This window comes from Eupeodes corollae, chromosome 3 (genome assembly GCF_945859685.1).
Source record: "Eupeodes corollae chromosome 3, idEupCoro1.1, whole genome shotgun sequence".
NCBI lineage: Eukaryota > Metazoa > Arthropoda > Insecta > Diptera > Syrphidae > Eupeodes > Eupeodes corollae.
The window spans coordinates 21,151,604-21,177,244 of NC_079149.1; the positions used below are offsets into that span (position 1 = coordinate 21,151,604).

Genomic DNA, 25,641 nt, shown 5'->3' on the forward strand with positions numbered 1-25,641 from the left:
AATTGCGCTCGCACCCTTAACTTGCTGGGTCTTCGAACGCATCTTTGATACAATAATCCGAAGTTAATGAAATTTAAAGAATTTCGTAGTGATTGCTGTAAATGAGTGAGTAAACTATATTAAACTAATGTTGAACATGTTTTTTTCAAGACAAAAATGTACATTGGTTCGCTATCAACAAAATGAATGCAAAACTAAAGCTAAAAACTGACTTTTTCATCAAAAAAAAGTAAAAAGAAAAATCTGAAAAAAAAACTTATTAACCTCCCCATTTTGTTTTTGCTTTGCAAAGTGCAGCTAGCCCACGGCATCGTTTTTTTTTTGTTTGTTTTCATATCTATTCATGGACTAGTTGTCAAAATTACAAATACAACAATGTATTTTGCTGTCAGAAAGCAATCTGAGAAAATAATTTTTCTTATTTAATTTCTCAAGAATTCTCTATACTAAAATTCAAAAAGGACGAAAAGAATAAATAGTGAATTGTGTTTATATTTTATTCTTCTGCTATGTCAAATCGCTTGAAAAAATTCTCAATGGCTGCGTTCAATCTTGTGTTGGATCTTGAATAGATGGATTCTTAGATACCTTGTGGAAAGAGTTGGATAGCTGTATTGAGAGAGCTGTCAAAAAATAAAAATAACTTTCAGCTGTTCACAAATAACAGAGAAACATTTAAGCTTCGAAGTCAAAATTGTTATAAGATAAAACATTTAATGGATAATTCAACTGATTCGTAAGGCGATGATGAATTGATAGGTGCGTAACAATTTAATAAATGAGAGATAATCTTAATCTCTAATCTATGTTATATTTCCACATAGCTCAATTGGAATTCTATACGATTTATAATTTACTTGCGAGATTTTTCTTATATGTATACCTTTGGATTCCTTTTTTGACGTCTCAGCTGTTTTTGTTCAGCTTTTATTTTAAACGTTAAATACCAACAAAAAGGTATCGTGATACGCTATCTGTCTGAGATTGTACGCAGCCAATAAAATCTAAGAAACATAGACTGGCCAATCAATACCCGGTTTTTGACAGAAACTTTTTCTTCGTTGTCAAATCGTCAACCTAATTTGGAAAAGTGTTGTATAAGGTATAAGTAAGATTGGCTGGTAAGTGATGTTGCTTGTGAAAATATTGAAGAGAGTGATGACTCTTTATATATTGATCACGTGGTTGAATCAATCAATACAAATAAATTAGAGTACTGAACAGAAGCTCTGCACATTGAAAATGTGCCTATTGAATTTAAATCTGCCAAAAAATATTTTTACTAAATTTAAAGATTTATCGAATTTAAAAACATTTAATCAAAAACTTGAAGCTTATGGTGGTCTTAAATTGTGTGCTCTGAGAACAGCAAGCTGTAAAACGATGTTTAGGACAAAAAATTTTGATCTCGATTTTGTTATTGTTGATTGCAACTCAAAACCACTTTTAGGTCTTGAATCTTGCGTTAAGTTAGGCCTAATAAGTCGCGTTAATTCAGTTGAGGCGAAAAGTTCAGTGTTACGTGATTTTATAGAGAAGAATAAAGATGTTTTCATGGGTCAGGGTAGATTTCCTGACAAATGATCACTGGAATTAGATAGTTCAACTTGTCCGGTTAGTAAGCCACCCCGCAGAATTCCACTTAGTATAAGAGCAAAGGTTTACGATACTCTTTAGAAAATGGAACAGAAAAATATAATTACAAAGGTTGAGACCCCTTCAGATTGGTCACATAATATGGTTGTAGTGGAAAAGGGTGACAAGTCTATTCGCATTTGTTTAGATCCAAGAGATTTAAACGTAGGATTAAAACAAGAACATCATTTAATACCCAAAATAGAAGATTTTATTTTTAAAATGCAAGACATGAAGTTCTTTTCTATATTGGGCTTTAAAGAGGGTTTCTGACAACTAGAACTAAATGAAGAATCAAAAAAACTCACGGTATTTAGTACACCATTTGGAACTTACCGGTATTAAGTCTTACCTTTTGGTATCAAAACCGCCCCTGAGAAATTTCAGAAACTTAATGACAAATATTTTAGAAACTTGCCTGGTGTATTTGGATATATTGATGATTTAATTATTGGTGGCAAAACATTATTAGAGCATGATAAGAATTTAGATAGAGTATTGCAAAGGGCCAGAGAGATAAACATAAAATTTAATGAGAAAAAAGTTCAGTATATGGTTGATAAGGTAAAATATTTAGGGCACATATTTTCATCAGAGGGAATATCGACAGATCCAAAACGAATTGAATCCATTAGACATATTCAGACACCCTCTAATAAAAATGACCTACAAAAAATATTAGGCACGATTAACTATCTACGCTCGTTTATTCCTAATTTAGCTAAATTATCAGCTCCTATGAGATATTTACTTAAGAAAGAAAATATTTTTCGCTGGTCACTAGCACATGAGAAAGCACTGAACGATATTAAAAATCCAATTGTTAATGCTAGCACGTTAAGTTCTTTTGATCCCGATTTACCAATAATTATGCAGACAGACGCATCAAAGAATGGACTAGGCTGTTGCTTACTTCAGGAAGGAAGGCCAGTTTGTTTTTCGTCAAAAAAGAATTTTTGGCGATCGTGTATGGATGTCAAAAATTTCATGATTATATTTATGGCCGGCACATAACTAACCACAAGCCACTTGTGTCCATAATGAATAGACCTTTAGAAAAAACATATTCTGGCAGATTGCAACGTATGAAAGTCAAACTTTTTAAATACGATCTTGAAATCAAATATATGCCGGGTAAAGATCTTCATATAGCTTATTTGCTTTCTCGAAACTGACAACCTGATAATGAAATAAATCTAGAAAACATTTTAACAGATGTTGTCCATAGCGTTAGCATGAGTGACCCTAAGAAAATACAGTATGAAGAACATACTACTCAAGATGAAATTTTAAGCAATTTAATAGAACTTTTGAATAAAAGATGACCTAACTCTAAGAACAAATTACCAGATCATATGAAATTCTATTGGAATATAAAAGATAAAATTTTTTTTGAAGATGTACTAGTTTTTTACGAAGATCGGATATTTATTCCTAAAACATTAAAAAATGAAACGTTAAAGGCTTTACATGAAAATCATTTTGGTATCACCAAAACTATTTCACGGGCTAAAACGTTATTTTACTGGCCAATGATGGCTCAGGATATTGAAAATATGATATACAGTTGTCCAATCTGTGAAAAATTTCGAAGTTCAAATATAAAACAGAGTTTACATCCACATGAAATCCCAGAGTATCCTTACCAAAAAGTTGGTTGCGATATTTTGGAATTTGAAGGAAAATCATTTTTAGTTGTCATAGATTATTTTTCGCGCTGGTTTGATTTAAAAAGCAACCAACTAAAACAGCCAAAAGTGTTGCTAACGTATTAAAAGAAATTTTTGCCACTCATGGAATACCGGAAATGGTGGTTTGTAATAACCAGCCATTTAATTCGTTTGAATGCCATAATTTTGAAAACGACTGGGGTCTAAAGTTCATTTATTCAAGTCCGCGCTAACTATGATGAGGAAGTCTAAGGAAAGTAATAAGGATATTAACATTTTTCTACTTGAATATCGAACAACAATCGTTCCAAGTTTAGGTTATACCCCATCACAGTTATTAAATAGTAAGTTACCTAAAATAAAACATCCTGTTGCTAAAAGCCTACTTATACCAAAAACTGTACCTATTGAAATCAGGGACAAGATGTCCCTTATAAAAGAGAAACAACAGAATTGGTATAACAAAAATAGTGGAATTACGAATTTAGTCTTACAAAAGGGGATAATGTTGTTTATAGGAGGGATGGAAGATGGGAACCAGCCAAGATTGTAGGAGCAGCCAAATCTCCTAGGTCTTATTTAATACGAAATGAAAGAACTGCAAAAAAGGTGATTTCCAAATATGTAGGTGCATTTAGATTCCGTCAAAGACAAAAATTATGGCCATTATTTTGAATAGCATGAAGATTATAATTTACTTTAATAATTGATTTTGTTTAATTCTATTTGAATTTCTACAAAAAATGTCACTGCCCGAACAATAGTTTTGACGTTTATGCAAAAAAAATCAACTTTATCAAAATGGTGTCCAAGAAAAGACATACCACACGCCGAATTCATTGGATTTATTTTAACGTTTCAAAATTCAAAAAGTTTAAATTTTCAAAATTCAAAAATTATAACAGAAAAACTCAATTCTCGACTCGTTCAGTCCACAACATCCTTTTTACTAACAAGTAAAATCAAGAACTAAAATTAGATTGTGTCTCCGCTTATAGAAGTCGCGGGCGACATCTATTTCTCGCAATATGCTACTAGACAACATCGAATAAACATAAGGAATAACATTTAACAAAGAAAACATTTCATAAATTAAAATATGTATTTGATTATATTTAAAAGAATGTTTTTTCTTACGATTTTGTTGCATTACTTATTTCTAACAATTTATTATTAATATTATCCACTCTTTCCCATTTAAATGATGGTGTTCACGTTAGACTTTCAACTTGACATCTTTTAAATGTTTCTCGTTTACACCATTTTGTTTAAAAAGATTGAGAAGTGAGGTGAATACGTTTTAAAATGATTATGAGTAGGATTAATTAATGAAACTTAAAAATGAGCCGCTTTTAAAGACTCCAATGTCAACAACTTCAATTTAAAGAACATCAAAAATAAAATTCATGCGATGAATTTGCTATGTTATCTTCGACACCAACCCATCTGTCAATCCAATCCGAACCCAACTCTCCGAACACATCCCATTTTCCATCAAAACAAAACCAACTTTCCAGTTCGCTTCAAAATGCAATCCAAAAAAAAAAAACAAATCACCAGCATTCTCAAGCGAACTTAGCTTCTTGGAAAGTTATTTATTACAACAAAAAAAAATGGCCACCCGAATGTCAGACGTCGTCGTCGTCGGTTTAATCAATCTTCCGAACCCAAAACTCGAGTCGAGGAGTGCAAAGTAAAAACTAAATTTCTTGGTTTTATATATTTTATTTTAATTTTAATCAAAGAAAAATTCCAATTGCATTTAAATTGCATCAAAATGTGAGCAACCAAACAAAAAGTGAAGTGGTCTCATTTTCAAAATCTCAATAAAAAAAAAAGAAAAATTAGTGATTTTTCTCCCCAAGTGAATTTATATTTGAAAAAGAAAAGAAGAAAAAAAGAAAAACCTGAGTGTCCAAAAGCAAAAAAAAAGAAGAAAAGAAAGAAGTTAAGAAAATTTTTCATTTCCCTTCAAAGTGCGGTTTGTAATTTTTCTTGTTTTTCCTGAATGTCTGATAAATAAAACAAACCAAAAACCAAAGGAACAGGAATATTTTCAATTCAAGAAATTAAAGGAAATTCCTGCTGCTGCTGCTTCTACCACCATGACGACGGGTGAGTGCAAAAATTTATCGACATAAATGATGAAAAAAAAGACGCAGCCAGAGCCGCAAGAGGAGTGTTGGTTGAGTCTGTGTAGCCTGTGTGTAGGTGGAACGGATGGCGAATTCTTCTCAACTTTACTTAAAAGTTCGTCAAACCTACTATGTACTTCCTTGTACCTACTCCCTGCGTTGGTCTATAAAATAAAAATACAACTCACAACTCCAATTAGTGGGTTTTTCCATCGTCATTTACATTTCCAACAGAAAATGCGACAGAATAAGGTATCAAAGACCGCATCAGCAGTAGTGAGGGGTGCGTCTTCTGCTTGCTGCCTCGACTTCAATTCAGGAACACAAACAACAAAAAAGAATTGGCATAAAAGTGTTTCTTCAACCCCTTTTGTTGCTTCTTCACCTTAACTCGATTAATCCTCAATGAAAAACACAATCGAAGGTGTTTCCTCTTTTGTTTGGTTCCAAATGCAAATACGAACTACGAAGGTTATTTGACTTTGCGATCCGTATCCGAACAAAACATTTACTCGAATTCCACGAAAAGTAAATTTACCTTGAGTCTTTGTGGACGTGTGTATGGAATTTCTTGTATTTTCTGAGCAAATCTCTGTGTGATGCGCTTCACAAATAAAACAAAATTACTCATCATGGGGTTCAAGAATTTCAGTTGTAGTCGCAGTCACAGTGAAGGTACCCAACAGCATCATAAGTTGGTATCTAGTTGATGTGATGCAGCAGTCGATGGAGGAGAATGAGAACGTGGAGGAGGAGGAGGAGAATATGATTCTTCCTAAAAATTCTTCTTCATCGAGATAATTTTGTCATCATCCACACATATACACATAATTTTTGTTGAGAATATATTATTGAAGGACAATTTCTAATTCCAAGTTGTTGGCAAAATGCCTGCTGCTAATACTGGCTGTTGGCCTTTTCCTTCTACTCTATCTCTAAAATGAATATATACCTAACCCCCCCATAAAATCCCAACCCAAGAGCAGCTAAAGCCAAAGCTAAATGTTGTCTGGAATCTGGATTGGGAGTTGGTCGGTTTTTGGTTGTTTGTTTTTGTTGTCCTTTCCTTCGAACGAAACAAGAAATTCCTTCGCTATGACGTTATGTTCTCTCGTATACTCTACTCAACGACCCACGACGACGACAACGACGAAAACGACGAACGTATATATCGCGTAACTCGTATTCGTATTCGTTTTCGTATTCCATCCAATATAAAGTTGTGTCCTTCGTATTTTTGTGTTGGCTTTTTTGCCTCTGTTTAATTTGGGATGTTGTTTTTGTTGTCGTTGTTTCTGGTTTTCTTCCTCCTTTTTTTTGTTGTTCTTATTGGTTTATGGAGCATATTTGTTGCTTTTGTTTTTATTTTATTTTTTTACTATAAATCGAATTGGATTTTCGGCACCGCACAGAACATCATACATAAGGTCATCATCAGAAGCTCAAAAGATCGAAAAAGAGTCAATGTTATTGATGAAATTGGAATGTTTTCTTATCTCTTGCTCTGGTTGTGTTTTGTTGTTGTTGTTGCTGTTGTTGTTGGTGGTGGTGATTATTTGGAAACAATCGCTTACTGAATGCGATAAGACCAATTTGAGAAGTTATTTGGGGATTCTGGAAATGATGTAGGTATGTATTTAATTAATTTGTATGGAAGTGAATCGCCTGAGATGAGGGAATTGGGAACTACAGAAGAGTACCTATCTCATATAAGTTGGCATATACAAGTACCTTCACAGACGTAGGTAGGTACTTGAATAAGATTTCAAGCTTTTTAGGTTATTCTTTTACTTATTTCTCTGTTACTCAACTTCCTGACTGACTCATGGTATTGGTATTGGCTAAGAGTTTTGATCGAGATAAGTTGCTACAGATCTAGATCGTGGAAACTGTTTTTGAAAAGACATGACACACCAAATTAAAATTGGTTTGTTTTTCTCATTGACACACCGGTTGAATGACCCCAATTTCCCTGAGTGTGCGCACTTTAATGTTTATTTATTTGTTTAGTTTTTGGAACGTGTTTATCGAATTGATAAAGATGTAACTGTAGTGATCTCAATTTACTGAGTCTTTAGGGTCAATTTCATTAATGACAAGAGAAAAAACGGCACTATAGCATCATCGACATTATAAAGTACCTAGGTATAGGGAAGTTCCCTTTAACAGTCAACCTATAGGTACCTGCTTTCTTATGGGAACAGATATTTTGGCCAGGAAAAATTCACTTTAATCTATTTTTAAAGTAGGTTTGTTCTTTTGGACTTTACTCAAAATTGCCCCAAGCTTTTTGATAACCTAGGGTCTATCAAACAATTTGAGTTTCCTCGAAAATACCCAGAGGATGTTTGTTGTGTTGATTGCATTATACTTAAACCTGAAATATTCTGTGAGAACCAGAAATTTGATGAAAACACTTCAAATTGGTGAAAAGACGATGACACACCGGATGCGATTTAAACGATTTACGGAACATCTTGCAAAACAATGATCGACAATACCTGATTTTTGTGAATATTACTAAAATTTGGTGTGTCTACCTTTCAATGAAATTATAAAACCGTAAGAAGATATTTTGTTTTTCGAAATTCTTTAGAAAATGAAAAACCCGTTTTCCAACTTTTTTAAATTTTAATTTCCTTGCTAGAATTACAAAAATCTAAATAAAAATTAGGTTTTACGAAAACTAGATTTTTTTATGATTTTTTAATTTAAAATTTAAAATTAATCAACTCGAAAAAGTCCAATTTACAAGATTGCCGTTCATAAAATACGTTCGCGCACAAGGGGCTGCTCTGGCTGATTGTGACAAGGGTGACGGGGGGTCTATAGTAACGTGACGTTCGCCATTCATATTTTATGAACGGCCCCTTATGAAGCTATTCAAAATAAATAAAAGTCCACGAAAAAACACAAGTATTTTATAGCCTAGTGTTACTATTATTTTGAAATGATGTGATGTTTTTAAATGCCTACTAATAACATTTAATACTTTAATATTATAAATGCGAAAGTAACTCTGTCTGTTTGTCTGTTACTCAATCACGCCTAAACTACTGAACCAATTTGCATGAAATTTGATACCCGAGAAAGGACATAGGCTACTTTTTACCCCTGAAAATTAACGCATTCCCATGGGAAAACTCTGTTCTAGAAAACTACTGAACAGATAAAAATAAAATTTGGTAAGCAGATAGTTTGAGACATAAGAAGGGACATGACTTACTTTTGACCTCGGGGAAACAACGCATTCCCAAACTGTGGCTCCCACCAAGTTCCACAAATAATAATTTTAAACCTAAACTTTGCTATGCTCAACCAGCTCATAAGAAAAGCCAGTATGTATTATAAGTTAAAGTAGCAAGTGTAGAAGAATGTTGCAGCAATGTAAATTGTTGGTTTGGGATGAATGTACAATGTCCCAAAAAAAAGCAGTTGACGCACTAGATCGTACACTGAAAGACATCAAGAACAACCGGGCTATCATGGGAGTGATGGTGGTTCTCTTAGCTGGCTACTTTAGACAGACCCTGCCGGTAATTACTAGAGATACACCGGCAGATGAAATAAACGTATGTTTGAAAGCATCTGTGTTATGGGTACATGTAAAATAGTTTTGTCTGACTACGAATATGCTAGTACAGCTCCACAATGATTCTCAAGCAGGTCAAAATGCCGTTGCTCTTCTAAAAATGGGAGAAGATTGTATGACAACAGACTTTAACGGCTCGATTACGTTGAGTCATGAATTCTGTCAAATTGTCTGTAGCACAGATAAATTAAAAAGTAATGTCTATCAAAACCTGCATATAAATATATGGGTAATCGGAAGTGGGTTTGTGAGATAGTAAGCGATAAACGAACAAGTTCGTGGAGGGAGATATCTTCGAGTACCTCTCAATATACACGGAGCAAGTAACATCATACCCTATAGAGTTTTTAAATACTTTGGAATTATCAGGGTTGCCTTCTTATAAGTTGAGATTGAAGGTTGGTGTTCTAGCCCTGTTATGTAATGGCACACGTCTACACATTACTCACCTAGGACGAAAAACAAAAAAGTCGTATATAAAAATGTATTGCAGTAACCTATCTTCTTCTTAAAATTTATTAACCTTACTTAACCTATGACAATCACACTAAGTATGGCCTCATCCCATCTCGGCACAATTCAAACATATGTACGTACAAAAAAGTACAGCTCAGGTTTTTTCATACTACTATCCAAAAAAAACTATCTAATGCGGACGAAGTCGTGGGTAAAAGCTAGTAAAATATAAACATTTAACAAAAGTTAAATTTTTAAATGTAAAGAAGTTCAAAAAAACTCTGTTCAAAAAGAGGCATATGAATAATTGAGATCAATCTTTTTCACAGTTGTTAGTTATCATTCTTTATTAACTTTCCATTGGAAATTTTCCGATTTTTCAAATTAATGTTAACTTTTCAAGAAGTTTTACGGTCCCTAGAATTAAAATCCATTGTTTTTAGAGAGATGTAGGTAGGTTCTTGTATGCTTTCGACCCGTATCTATTTTTCTCTCAAGAGATATTGACTTCTTAAATACATTTTCGAATAGTTTTTTGTATGCATGTAAATCAATTTGAAAAAAAAAAACAAAAACTTGACGGTTTTAAAATTGTAAATTTTTTTATAAAATTTTCCAATCAAAGTTTTCATGTTGATTTGAAAAAAAAAACTGGTTTTAGAGAGGAACGTATGCCAATAACAAAAGAAAATTGCGGTCTCGGCTGCAGCATCATATCCTTTTAATGAAATTGTCATTTAAATTCTATGTTAAAAATGTTGAATCGATTATGAGAAATTGGTAAAGACCTTATCTTTCATGTGGTCCTTAAGAAACAATTCCTAAAGGTCGAAGTTACATGATCTACATAAGTGGACGATTTTGATCACCTCTTCGAGAATTAATTCAATCAGGAAACCAATATTTTCAGTTGTTCTTGAGCGACAAGGTTTCGTTTTTTCTTGCAAGGAATTGACAAATTCTCCGAGAGTAATTCTAGTCATGAAAAGTGTTTTCACAAAACTAGCCATTCAGATTCCTCTTAAAACTGCAGGTCCCCTCTATCCCTGACAACAGTACTCGAACACAGAAATGTTGTAAGTTGTAAGTCGCTAGGCCCTAGTTCTCAACAGACTTTTGCGCAACCTATTTTTTTAACTTTTCACAACAGAACAACATTTTTAACAATTTTTAATTTAAATTTTAGTGCGTTCTCTGGCAATTGAAAGTTAGAGCGGAGAGTCCTTGATGGAAAGTAAAAAAGTATTCGCTCTAACAAAGAAGAACATTTGACACGGTTGATTATTAAATCTTTACAAACATTATTGAAGCATACCTTGTCAAACTTTTTTGTATTTTTTCTATTCTAGAAGAATGAGTTATATAAAAGTGGTTCCAAACTTTAATGCAATATTCCAATACCGATCTAACAAGTATATATATATAATGATTTAAAGCTGTAAGGGTCGGAAAAATCTTCTGATAAACCCTAGCATCCCATTAGCTTTACTGACCATGTAATCGATGAGCTTATTAAACGAAAGCTTCTCATTCACTATAACTCCCTAATCCTTTTTTGCCGTAACCCTATTTAAACTCGTATTGTTGAAAGGTAGGTGTTTTTTTTTCTATGACATGTATGTAAGGCTCTGACATTTGCCATCATTCAGTAACAACTTGTTAGATTCACACCTTTCAGCCAGTTTTTGGATATCCTCTTGGAAATACAAACAGCCTGTAGAAGATTTTTTGACCCGGAAAATCTTGACATCATCGGCATACATAAGATACTTCGAATATTTAAAATTTACCGGAATGTAATTTATAAAAAGAATAAATAACAAAGGTCCAACATGACTTCCTTGCGGAACACCTGTAATTTCATCAATACTTTTGGATTTTAATTTTCCCAATTTTACAAATTGAACACAATTTTTTAAATAAGAAGAAATTTTACGAAATTAGAATGGAAACCAAGTTTTGAAAGCTTAAAAATTAGTATACTATGATTAACTCTATGAAAACCTTTTGCAAAATTTGTAAAGATAACATCAGTCTGTAAACCATTTTCGATCCCCCAAAGTAAAGAATGGCATAGCAAAACCATGTTGGTATTCAGATATTAAATCCTTAACAAAAAAATTGAAGCATTTCGAAAATTTTTGGGATCACTTATAATTTGCAGATAGTCATATAATTTTTTTTTTAATTCACAAGTAGGTACTCAAGGGGTTATTAGCACCCTTTAGAATGTTTATATTTAAACACAGTGCGAGCGTTAAGAAAATAGGGAAGGATTTAAAAGGAGATACCGGTGCACATCTTAAAGTTCTGAACATCAAAATGGGAGGGAAAAACAGAGTTGGCCAAAGCATTCCACATTCTCGATGTGCGATTTAAGAAAGAATCTCTATACTTGACAGTACGCCCGAAATTGAGCTCAAGGGTAAACTGATGAGCATTCCTGGAAGTGCGAGTATTACGGCTGAATTGTTTAAAGATTGGAATGCAACTGGCTAATTCGACAGAACATTGTTTGTAAAAATATCTATAAACCAACGAAAGGCATGAAACATTGCGACGGTGTTCTAGCGATGTAAATGTTTCGATTACAGTTCTGTCGCCTATCATTTTTAAAGCCCTTTTTTGAATTCTATCCAAGAGATTTAAACTTGTTTTGGGGGCACCTGCCCAGATATGCGAATTATATTCAAGCTTTGGACGGATAAAAGCTTTGTAGATTATAGCCAGATCAGAAGGGGTGACAAATTTCTTGCATGCATCGTCGGAGAAATCCTAAGCACCTGGCAGCATTTTTGGCGATATCTAAAATGTGATCTGTGATATTCATACCGAGTACTGAAAGTTGATTAGTTACGCTCAAGGATAGCGGCATCGGGGTGGGTTACGCTTTAACGACAGGAGACAGCATTGAGTTTTCGAAGCATTAAATTCTACACGGTTTTTGATTCCCTAAGGACAATGCTGTCAAGATCAGAATTTAATGAGCTTATCATACGCTGCCGTTGAAATTCCACATCCGAAGGACAAGGATTGTGAATGGATGTGTGACAAGGAACGAATATGAAAAGCTAAGGGTACTGTCGTCGGCGAAACAGTTTAATGGATTAGAAGTGACAGACAAGAGATCGTTTATGAATATAAGGAAGAGAGTCGGAGGCAAAACGGAGCCCTGGGGGACACCAGCATTTATTTTATGAATTTCAGACTGAAAACCATCCAATACAACTTGTATTGAACGGTTAGAAAGGTAATTTCTAATCCAACGGAGAAGAGATTCATCAATACCAAATGCACGCATTTTCGATAAGAGAGCTTGGTGCCAAACTCTATCAAATGCTTTTGAAATATAAAGTGCAATAATACCCGTGTTTTGTTGGGAAATCTATCCGTAGTAAAGTAGGATTTTACACGAATAACAAAAACAATATCCATAGTGAGAATAACACCGATAAAAGTTAGAGTAGAATCTCACTATGGATAGGTTTTTGACATTTATACGAGCCTTGAATGGATCTTACGTCATTTCGTTCTCAAATGCTGGTACGATTGATATTGCATTTGTATCTCGATGGCTGTGTTCGTTGAGTAGTTCTGAATTTGGAATCATGTGTGTTTTTCATTGCGGTAAAAACGAATCTATTACTGTTGATATTATTTAATTTTGTCAGTGAAAATGGACCAACTGGGCTTATTTTGCAAGAAAAAACAATAGAAAAGATATTTATGTTTTGCTATGTTTTCAAAAAAGGTTTATCTCAGTTTATAATAGATAAATCTCAACTCGATTCAGGTATATAAAGAATTGAGCCGAGCTTCAAGCTCACTTCAACACCACATGTTAATGTAGTAGTCTACGAACAAACCCCCTTTTTGAAGTTTTCTATTATTATTTTGACAGATCTTCTTTCAGTTGTACCAATTTTTACAACAAAAATCTGGCCACTGCGCATCGTTTTGTTGGGAAATTTCTCACTTTACTATATATGAAATGCGAACAAAACGCACTTAATCTTACTTTCTCCAAAACGATGTAAAGATTTGTTCCAGTTCGGTAAGATGAACCATGAGATCACCAGTGGACCTATTGCTACGAAAGCCATACTGCCGGTCATTAAAAAGCTTCCGTTCTTCAAGATATTTCTTAAGCTGAAAATTAATCAGCGTTTCCATGACCTTGAAAAGTAGGGACGTGAGTGCTATTGGACGATAGTTAGAGGGAGACGAGGATTCGCCTTTTTTAGGGACAGGCTGGACAGATGCTATTTTCCATCCGCTCGGAAAGTGAACTATAGAGAAGGAAAGATGGAAGAGTTTATTGGTTTTTGCCAACGTTGAAAAACACCTCTTCAGAACAATTGGGGCGATACTATCCGGGCCAGCGGATTTTTGTATGTCTAGGTCTCTCAATACTCTTGCAACTGCAGGAGTGCAAAAGAAGATTCGTCCCATAGAATCATCTACGCTCTCAAGAACAGGAGGACTCATGACAATCTCCGGAAGCGTCGAATTAACAGCAATCTGTGTTGCAAGCAAATTGGCTTTATCAATCGAGCTTACATAGGGAGTGTCATTGTGGACGAGCGTTGGAACCGAGGATGACGTGGTGTTTTGTACGTTTTTTACAAATGACCAGAAATGTTTACTACCTTTAGGTTAGGTTAGGTTATAGTGGCTGTCCAAGATGGAACGGACACACTTAGGCCAGTTTAATGGCCCATTGTGATACCACATGAATCTTGAGGCTTCCTCCTAAGCTCAATGGAACCAGTTAGAGTCTCTTACGAAACGTGAGAGGCTGATTATCCCGATATGATTTAGATCGTTTAGATCGTTAAAGAAGAATTCTCCTAGGTAATTCTTGCGTTTTCGAGCTAGATCAGGGCATATGCAGAGAAGATGGAGAACCGTTTCTTCCTCTTCCTCGTCCATACAGCTTCTGCAAAAGTCATTTGAGAATACGCCTAGTCTCATGGCGTGCTTTCCTATTAGACAGTGTCCGGTTATGACACCTATTATCGAGCTTATATGCGATCTGCTTAGAGAGAGCAAGCACCTTGAACGTTTTAAATCCAGTGTTGGCCAGATGTTTTTTGTGGCTTGACACGTGGTGATGTTGGTCCACCTGGTGCCTGCCCTCCTCACAGCGTCTTGCATTAGTAGCAGTTTACAAGTAGCGATTGGTATGCCAGTACTTGCCAAACGTGGTAGGATGGGTTGTACTGTACCGTTCCTGGCGAGTTCATCTGCCTTACAGTTACCTGGAATGTCTCTATGGCCCGGCACCCAGCAAAGGTGAATATTAAACTGTTGCGCCATCTCCATTAGAGATGATCGACAGTTATGGACTGTTATAGAGTTTGTAGAGACTGAGTCCAGAGATTTGATAGCGGCCTGGCTGTCGGAGAAAATACGGATATCAGATGTTGATATCACGTTTTCTTTGAGCCAAGACAAGACTTCCTTAATCGCCAAAAGTTCCGCCTGGAACACGCTACAATGATTGGGAAGGCGGAATGAGAGACTTAATTTCAGTCGTTCAGAGTACACACCACCACCAACCCCTTCTTTGGTCTTTGAGCCATCTGTGTAAAAGTGGATCCTTTGGGACATTGTAATATTTTTGCCTTAATTTCTGAATTTCGTCGAATATGACCATTACAGGTCTTTCTAGCTTGTTAAAACTTATTCCGGTTTTCCTCATTCGGGTTGGCTTTATAACAACGGAAACTTACATCTCTAAACCTAATAACCTTTTTACAGCTCGAGTGTAACCATGAGTTCTCTTTGGGTTTGATAGATTTCATCTTATTCGGAATAAAATTTCTCATTCATAAAAAATTAAATTTGTAACCATATCTGCGCTGGAATCCACGACACTATCGAGGAAGCATAGTGACCAGTTAAAGTTTCTGAAGAATTCATTGAGACCGTAACAGTTGGCTTTCTCATATTGCCAAACGGTTCTCATAGGAGTTTTTTCTTTAACTGGGTTTTTTCGACCTGCAACGTCAGGGATTCGAGTTGGCTCGTCGACAACTGATTTATTGATTTAACTCAGCAAAGATCTCAACATACCTTCCTTCCAGTGTTGACTGGCCAGAATAACGAATCCAAGAAGAATTTTGTGAGGATAATGGGCAACAATTCTTTAAATGAAGTCAGACAGAGCATCAAATTCGTTGAAAGTTGAATTTCTGTCCAGATTTGGACTTTGATATAAAAAAAACAAATTGGTCAAATTTTGCTTCGAGTCAGACTTAAATACCAATCAGACTTATATAAGAGATCTTTCAACAGTCCAAAAACTGGCCACTTTTTAAAGACTGATTAAAAATCAAGCTGAGCGGTAATGCCAAAGAAACAGCGCAGTTTTTTATTGCAACAGAGGCTATTTTATCTGGCCCAGCACTTCTATTTAAATCAAGGCCAGCTAGAGTTTCAAAAACATCAGAAACGGTTAAGTCTATACTTCCAATACCAATAGCATAAGACGGTCAAAAATCAGAGGGTTCACAAGGAGCAGAAGCAAATAAATCACATATAACGTTCATATCACTAGATACACAATTGGAGTACTTCATACAGTTTGAAAGCCCTAAAGACTTTCTTTTAAGTTTTTACTCGATTAGTTTAGTTTAAGTTAAACATTCCTCAAACACGTTTTTTAAGGTAAAACAAAAACGTGTAGAACACAGAGTTTTTGGATTGTAGTCAGAAGAATGTTCAATAATTAAAAAAAAACCTAATTCTAGATTTTATCCCTGTAGTAGTTTATGGCTGTATGCAATATTGCGTTTTTCATTCGCCACTTCTTCACGTTAGCCATAAACACACACATTACTTTGTCGAAAACAGTATAATTATTCATACATACATAGTACGTGTTTTAGATCATATCATTCAAATTGATGTTAAAAGCTTAATTATGTACATAGTTTGAAGTATGAATTCATATATTCTTTGAGCATAACCATAGGATATAGGTTCATAGGTGTCATTGCTATCGAATTGTAGAATTTGGTAATACGCGTGTGCATATCCTGTAAGACTAGTAGCTTCGAGACTGACAATTTACATGCAATTCAATTAAATCAACTAGAGAGACAGTCAATTGAAATTCTGATTTGCCATCAGGCTAAATAAATCTACCTAATAATTGACAATTCTTCACACGTATAATTTATATGCTTCTCACTCCGTTACATTTGCTGGACAAGCTGGCGACGTAGGTACTTTTTTTTGTAAATCCAAAAGCATACCACGACGACGACGAAGACGACGACGACAGTGACACATGTGATATTATTTTTATATTCTCCTAGAATGATAAATTCGAATAAAATAAATTAAGCTACACGTGTTGTTGAAGAATGAATTGCTTGTGAGTTGTGAAAGAATTTTCAATGAATTTTCGGCGCCCTTAAGTTTTTCTTCGATTGCGTTTTGGAATTGTTATTAAAAGTCTTTTTAGGGTGCGTTTCATTCTTGCTTTTGTTGTATCCATTTTTAAAATAATCAACTTCTACACTCCTTAAGCTGAAGAGAATTATGCATCACTGAAGCAATGTCTATTTGGAGTCACTCAACTTTTATTGATATCAATATTTTGAATGGCTTCACTGGTGAACTATGGAGTGAAAGCAAGGAGAAGACGAATGAAATAATATGGAGATATGTTTTTTTTTGTTTAAATCTAAGTGAAGAGAGGTAGAAGGTACTTTATTGGCATTAGCCACACCACTTGCGTCATTCATTCGGAATGTGGTTTTGTTCTTCTGCTTCTTCGTGTGTATTCGGTGGGAATGGCATTGACCATTTAATGACCAGAATCTATCCAAACATCTTTCGATACACATAAAACATAACAGACCATCGAATAATTGTGCGATTCTTTGGCAATAAAAATAACCGAACGTTTAGAGAGAATCGTGATAATAGCCGTGGAATAAAATACTTGAAATGATAATGCACAAGAGGCGGTAAAGCAGCCTTTGGTTCCTTTTTTTATTGAAGATTTGTATTTGATTTAAAAATTGACTAGATTGAGTTCTCAAGTTGGATTTGGCCAATGTATTTCGAGAATATTAAATGGATGTTTAAACTTTTTAGTTGAATAAGCACTTAATCAGCGGGCTTGAGGGGGGAATTCTATTTTATGTTCGATTTTAGATTAACAGAAAGGGAGGTTGTTTTCTTTCTTTTTTGCGAATGATTAACTGGAGCATTATTAGGTACGCATGGATTGTTTTCCAGTGAATAGGCAAATGTGTCATCATTGTCATGTTTACTTTTATTTAAATTTTATGCTTATGAGAAAAATGTTAGTAATGAATGAGTGAGGGGAATGGAATAACAAAAACATTTCCGATTTTTAAAAATGTGGATCGCTTGAATGCAAAATTAAATGTAAAGAACTTGTTTTTTTTTTAGGGTTGAAGTTCTACCTGAATGAATGGGAATATTGTTGAATATTTTAAATTTACGAACCATATTGGTTCAACCCCAAATTGCAATTTTACTTGAACTTCAATTATACATACAGTCAGTCCCAATCGTATTCGTACAGAAGAGCGGAATTACTTCAAGTGTGAACTAAAGTTATTTGGTTTGCGGAATATAATTTGTAGATACATTTTTATACTAAGCAAGTCATTTTCGTCACATTTGCAAATCAAAATTTCAATCGTGAAAAAAAACTTAACGCAAAAGCATTGTCAATACGTTAAGTGAGTTGTGTGGACGGTTTTGTTTATACATTTTGAAAAATGGAAAGAAAATCTAAAGAAACATGTGTTGAAGTTCGGAGTTTGATAATTACCCACCATTAAAAGGAAAAATGACACGCGGAAATAGGTGCAATTATTAATAATAGCCGTTCAACTATTCAGTATATAAGAAAACGGAATTGAAAACAAGCCAAGGAACCAGACAAATTTTAGCTAGGCTAATGGAAAATGTATTATCCGCGAAATAAAGAAAGGTCCTAATTTAATTGCACCAAAGTTGGTTGAAATTGTTAATTGTGACCTCAACAAGCAAGTGAGTCCTGAAACCGTTCGCCGAGTTATAAGAAAACAATGAAAGAGTTGCTAGGAAAAAGCCTTGGATATCAGAATTGAACCGAAAAAGCGATTAGCTTTCGCGAACAAATATAAAAACGAAACCATTGAGTTTTGGAAACCGGTAATTTTTCCGGATGAGAGTAAATTTAACTTGTTTAGAACGGATTGCCGTCAGAGTGTTTGAAGAAAATCAAACACAGAGCTTGATTCTAAGAATTTAGTACGAACCGTGAAACACTGTGCAGGTTCCGTGGGTTACCTTGAAATTATTAATGGTATAATGAATCAGGATGTGTATATTGATACCCTGAAAAAAATCTTAAGGAAAGTGCCATTCGACAACTTTTTATTCTACCAAGACAATGATCTCAAACACACTGCCTTGAAAGCGCGTACCTGCTGTTTATACAACTGCCCAAAAAGTAATGGAAACACCACCACAATCACCAGACATAAATCCCATAGAGAATCTGTGGGATCACTTGGACAAGGGAATAAAAAAATTACCATAAGTTATTTAAAAAAAAAACATACATTTTGTTATTATTTTTGTTTTAATAAATATTAAATGAAGAGTTGTACGAATACTAACGTGGTGCTTGTTAAATAAATTTTGTTTTTGTTATTAACATAAAAAAATGCTTTTGTTATGTTTTTTTAAAAAGTTATATGTTAACTAAGCTAAATAAATTAAATTTTTCAATTCAAGTTACTTATTGCACTTTTTGGGCTGCAATTTATTGAGAATTAAGAGGTGTACGAATATTACTGTGACTGACTGTAGATAAAGCTGCAGACAAAATAGCTTTGTAGCTTTTCCTTCAATATTTTCTAGCAGAGACTAAAAAATAAGCACTTATTTGAATATTCCAATTATTTTCAGAAAAACATTTTGATACTATAAGAAAAATATCGCATGGCATATCAAATTTTTTCTAAATGTTGTTTGCTGTTTCCAGTAAAAATAATAAATTTGGGTCTTGTGAATATTGGAGCTATAATAATTTTAAGTATTAAAGTAATCTCTAATATTTTAAAACATATTTGCTTATATTTTGGGTTGCTGTTGGAAGGATTAACTTTTTGAAGGAGTCTAGAAATGGATCTGGTTGTTCATGTCGATAATGAAGAAGATTGATAATAATAAACGTTTGTACTCCGGAGAAGTGGCGAATCATTCAATGACATCTATTGAAATGGAAAACATATTCGAAAAATCAAAAAGAACTTTAAATTTCTGCAATAATTATTTGAAATTCAATATATTGTGACCTAAAATGCCAGGAAAAAAAGAAGTTTTCACCCCAAAATCAGTAAAAGGTTTTTTAGAAACACAAGGGCATTATGATACTTGCAGACAACTAAAATTAAAATCTATTGATATTAAGTGTGAACATTTTTAGAAGATTTTTTGGAAATAAGAGGTTACTTATATATAACCAAATAGATGTAACCTTATTAAATCCATGTTGATTATGTCCCTTTAAGAATAGCGGAATACCTTATCGATAGAAGTAAAATATTTCAATATAGAGACGTTCGAATTCTCTCGAATATGTAAAACCGTTACCGAAAGCTGAATACGTTCCTAGGTATTAAGTTGCTTCTCATATAATAAAACTTCCGAATAAATGGAATGATTCTTATGTTGGCTTTCTCCAATACAGAAAGGAAAAATTCCGGAAAGGTAGGTCTTTCCACAGTTAAAGACCCAAAGCACACCAGCAAAAAAGGTTAAGAGTAGTTTTTACTCTATAATTTTTTTGTTAAGGGCTGGCATCTCCAATTAACTGACCTAAGCATATTTCAAAAAAGATGCTGGGATGCGACCTACACTGATAACTTCCCATGCCGTCTGTCGATTTGTCTTGCTTAAAAGTTTGTCTATATGTACTCGTATCAATTTTTACCAAATTTGCGCATTTGGATTTTAATATAAAAATTACTGAATATCGAAAACAATATTTTCTGTGAAATAAAATAATATAATAAATATATTTGAGTCGAAAATCATCTTTTACCAACTTTGTTAATTTTTTCGGTTTTGAATTTTTTGTAAAAAAAAACTGTCAGTTCGATTTCTTACAAAATTTTACTGAATGTTGACAACATTATTTTTTGAAAGCTAAAAGTAAATTAAATCCAATATCTCAAAGTTTTAAAAAAAAAATTTGAGTCGAAAATCAATTTTTACCAACTTTTAAAAAAAAAATTTGAGTCGAAAATCAATTTTTACCAACTTTTATTAGTTTTTTTTAGGTTTTTATTTTTTGTAAAAAAAACTATCAATTCGATTTTTCTCAATATTTTTCAGAATGTTAAAAACAATATTTTGTATCAGATAAAATAAGTTTGAAACATAAATTTCAAGTTTTTAAAAAGATATTTTAGTCGAAAATCAATTTTTGCCAACTTTTGTTATTTTTTTCGGTTTTTATTTTTTTTTTTTTTTGTAAAAAAACTGTCAATTCGATTTTTTTCAAAATTTTACTGAATGTTGAAAACAATATTTCTTATAAGATAAAATTAGTTTGATACCAATATTTCAAAGTTTTGGAAAGATATTTGAGTCGAAAATCATCTTTTACCAACTTTTGTTAATTTTTTGTCGGTTTTTAATTTTTTGTAAAAAAACTGTCAATTCAATTTTTTACAAAATTTTACTGAATGTTCACAACAGTATTTTTTGAAAGCTAAAAGTAAATTAAATCCAATATCTCATAGATTTGAAAAGATATTTGATTGGAAAATCAATTTTTACCAACTTTTATTAATTTTTTTTTTAGGTTTTTATTCGATTTTTCTCAATATTTTTCAGAATGTTGAAAACAATATTTTTTATCAGATAAAATAAGTTTGAAGCCTAAATTTCAAGTTTTTGAAAAGATATTTGAATCGATATTCAATTTTTAACAATTTTGAGTAATGTTTTTTTTTTAGATTGTAATTTTTTTATAAAAAAAACTGTCAATTCGATTTTTCTCAAAATTTTATCAGATGTCAAAAACATTATTCTTCGTTGCACAAAATTGTTTTGAGATGAAATCATATTTAAGTCGTAAAATTTTGGAGGTGACAAATTTTTTTCAGTTTTTTTGATTTATAAAAAAAACCGTTAAATGGATTTTTTTTCAAAAAATATATTTCTTTGATATCACGTTACAGTTACGTTTCAGTCTCTAGCGTTTTTGGTTCGTAAGATATTTAGGGTTAACCAAAATTTTCACCTTTTTTTTAAACTGCTATGGTAAAAAAAACACCCACGCAATTTTCTTGAGATCCCTTTCTACATCTTTCTGCCTTATCATCTGTATAACAAAATTTATTTGAAATCGATATCACTTCTGGTTCTTGAGCTATGGACGACGAAAAAACGTCGCGGACGTACGAACGTACGTACACACGCACACACATACATCTCTCTAAAAATCTTTTATTTCGACTCTAGGGACCTTGAAACGTCGAGAAATTTCAAAATTTTCAACTTGACAAATCGGACCCATCGTCAAAACGATTATTATTAAATGTATCGTCAATAATTTGCTTCACGTTACTTCATAACTGAAATGTCAAAATTAACTCAACGAAAGCAAACGCTATCGTTTTGACAATATCACTTTGTTGATTATCGTCTAACGTGAGTGAAGTGAGACTATCGTCAAAACGCTATAGGTTGACGATAATCGTTTTACGGAATGACCCCCCAGGACTAAAACGATGAACGTGTACCCGCAATGATAAATATTCTAAGGGTTGTCATGAATCAAATTTTTCTAGTAATTTTTCGAATTCAAGAAATAGCAAAATTGAATACTTCCGCACTGTTTATTGTAATTCTATTTCTGTTGAATATTTCTTTCAGCAATGGATTAATTGAATTTATTATTTTTTGATGTTATTCACGTTCCATATTTTGTATCTTTTGAAAAATTCCACTGTAAATTGTATTTGCGACCGACTTAAGATCTGGTCTTTTACGTAGTTCCACAGAAAAAAAAAAGAGTCATATTGTATGATTTTGGTAGCCGACTGAAATTGCCAAAATTTGAATTCACGTGACCAAGATTGTTGGAAAAAGTCATGATCCTCACTCGCGAGCCAAAAAGGAGGGCCAGTACGTTCAATTGCTACTAATGTCGTAAAATCGATAACAATGATTCAACTAATATTTTGACACTTCAAATGACAGATGAGTTTGATAGGTGCCAAATGCCACTGCTTGAAACCAAATGGTAAGAAACACGCGGTATGTATAGAGGGTGTTATAATTTTTAGCCGATGTTGAATGTGAACCACACCTAAAAATTAAGTCTATAGCTTTTTAATTTCAGACTAACTCAATTTGAACCATGGAAAGATACCCAATCAAGCAACGCTTTGAAACTATAAAGGCTTATTATAAAAATTTCATGATTTTTTCGGTCAATTTAATCGTAAAAAACGTGCGTCTATTAAAAAATTTGAGCAAAGTGGATCTGTTGAAAACATGTTCGCGATAGTGTGGCTAAAGAGCCGTTTATCTTAACTCATCGTCGTGTCCAACTTTTCACGTTGATAAATTTTATGCATACAAGCTTGCATTTATATGCTTATAAGGTGCAATTGACTGAAGAACTAAAGTCTTTTCACTATTTCAAATGACGCCAATAGTCAGAATGGTCGCAATAAATGGCAACATTGAATGATCAATTTTCGTAAAAATCATCTTCACCTCAATGTATTCGTCAATAAGCAGAATTTTCGCATTTGGGAGAATGTTAATCAAAGAATTATTGTCAAAAAAACAAATGCAAAAAGTGACTGTTTGGTGCGGTTTATATGCTGGCGGCATCATCGGGCCATTTTTTTTTTTCCAAAATGAAGGCGGGCAGGCAGTTACTGTGAATGACACTCATCTTGAGGTGATAATCAACTTTTTATGGCCGAATGTGGACAGTATACGGTTTCAACAGGACGATTGACACTTGCCTTGCCACATAGCTTACGAAACAATGGCGCTTTTGCGTGAAAAATTCAATAGCCGTTTTGTCTCACGAATTACAAAAAGCTTCTGATATAATTGCACCAATCCTTGAGGCAAATTTTACCAGCTGTCTTTACCTGGTCCATGTTCCCTCGGCATGGAGAGAAGTTAAAGTTGTTTTTATACCTAAAGCAGGTAAATGCTTGCAAGTCAATCCTAAAGATTTACGACCTATAAGTCTATCGTCATTCCTTCCTAAGACCCTGGAAAGATTGATTGATATCCATTTAAAGGCACGTATCGGAACAAGACTTCTGTCTTCGTCTCAACATGCCTACTGTAAAGGTAAATCAGTGGAAACAGCGTTACACACTTTAGAACGCACCATCGAATATTCCCTCCATCATAAAGAGTTCACTATGGTTGCTTTCCTTGACATCGAAGGTGCCTTTAACAACGTGGACACATCTGCAATCAAATCTGCACTAACATCTCTAAATGTAGAGAGTTCGCTTCAGGAGTTAATTCATTTAATTCTTCAAATCAAATGGGGTGGCGCAACAGTCCGTCCCTTTAATGCTTACTAGCAGAATAATTAACTCAAAACTGGGCAACTCTTCTAGCAGACGATTCGTTAGTAGAGGGACACCGCAAGGTGGTGTTCTATCCCCTCTCCTCTGGAACCTAGTGGTGAATGAAATCCTAACTAGTCTGGATGCGGAGGGTTTCAGAGTGATAGCCTATGCGGACGACGTTGTTATAGCAGTTTCAGGAAAGCATCTTAATATCCTAAAAGAACTCTTACAAAATGCCTTAGATAGACTAATACTTTGGATCGGTGTGGACTGGGTGTTAACCCACACAAAACCGATCTGATCTTATTTTGGAGGAGATACAAAATTTCATTTGTCAACCCTCCCTATATTAAAGGAATCCAATTAAAATTCTCAGACGAGGCTAAATACCTGGTTTTTATCTTAGACAAAAAACTAAATTGGAAACGCAACGTAACGGAGAGATTCAAAAAAGCTACTGTAGCTCTCTTTTCTTGCAAAAAAGCTATTGGTAATAAATGGTGTTTACAACCCAGAATCACGCATTGGCTATACACATCGGTAATCATACCGATTTAAACGTACGGTGGGACAGTATAGTGGACTGCTTTAGAGAAAGGTGTAAACAGGAATAAGTTAAATATAGTCCAACGTTCAGCCTGCCTATGTATAAGCGGGTCGCTTAGCACCACCCAGTCTGCGGCACTGGACACATTGATCTACCTTACACCTCTTGAAATATTTAGCAAACAAATAGCTGCAAGCTCTGCTATTCGCCTCAATGCTTCGTTGCAGTGGACTAACAACAACATTGGCCACTCCGTAATTCCAAGGTACTTAGAATCAATTCCAAAGCACACAGGCTACACCATCTCCCAACTACAATTCGACAGGAATTTCCAGATTTCTATACCTACCAGATCTTTTTGGGAGGATAGGACATTCTTGGAGGATGAGTCAATCCACTTTTACACAGAATGCTCAAAAACCAAAGAAGGGGTTGGTGGAGGTGTGTACTCTGAACGACTGAAATTAAGTCTCTCATTCCGCCTTCCCAATCATTGTAGCGTGTTCCAGGCGGAACTTTTGGCGATTAAGAAAGTCTTGTCTTGGCTCAAAGAAAACGTGATATCAACATCTGATATCCGTATTTTCTCCTACAGCCAGGCCGCTATCAAATCTCTGGACTCTGTCTCTACAAACTCTATAACAGTCCATAACTGTCGAGCATCTCCAATGGAGATGGCGCAGCAGTTTAATATTCACCTTTGCTGGGTGCCATGCCGGGCCATAGAGACATTCCAGGTAACTGAAAGGCAGATGAACTCGCCAGGAACGGTACAGTACAGCCCATCCTACCACGTTTGGCAAGTACTGGCATACCAATCGCTACTTGTAAACTGCTCCTAATGCAAGACGCTGCGAGGAGGGCAGGCACCAGGTGGACCAACATCACCACGTGTCAAGCCACAAAAAACATCTGGCCAACACTGGATTTAAAACGTTCAAGGTGCTTGCTCTCTCTAAGCAGATCGCATATAAGCTCAATAATAGGTGTCATAACCGGACAC

The 25,641-nt window shown here is 34.2% G+C and overlaps 1 protein-coding gene across 1 annotated transcript in view; it reads left to right on the forward strand.

Moving 5' to 3' along the window:
- Positions 1 to 4,804: 4,804 nt before the first annotated feature.
- LOC129952710 (activated Cdc42 kinase-like) overlaps positions 4,805 to 25,641 on the forward strand; it is an 82,105-nt gene continuing 61,268 nt past the window's right edge. The window contains exon 1 of the mRNA XM_056065497.1: positions 4,805 to 5,420. Within this exon, the coding sequence (XP_055921472.1) occupies positions 5,411 to 5,420 (10 nt within the window). The 5' untranslated portion in view covers positions 4,805 to 5,410. The remainder of the gene's footprint in view (positions 5,421 to 25,641) is intronic.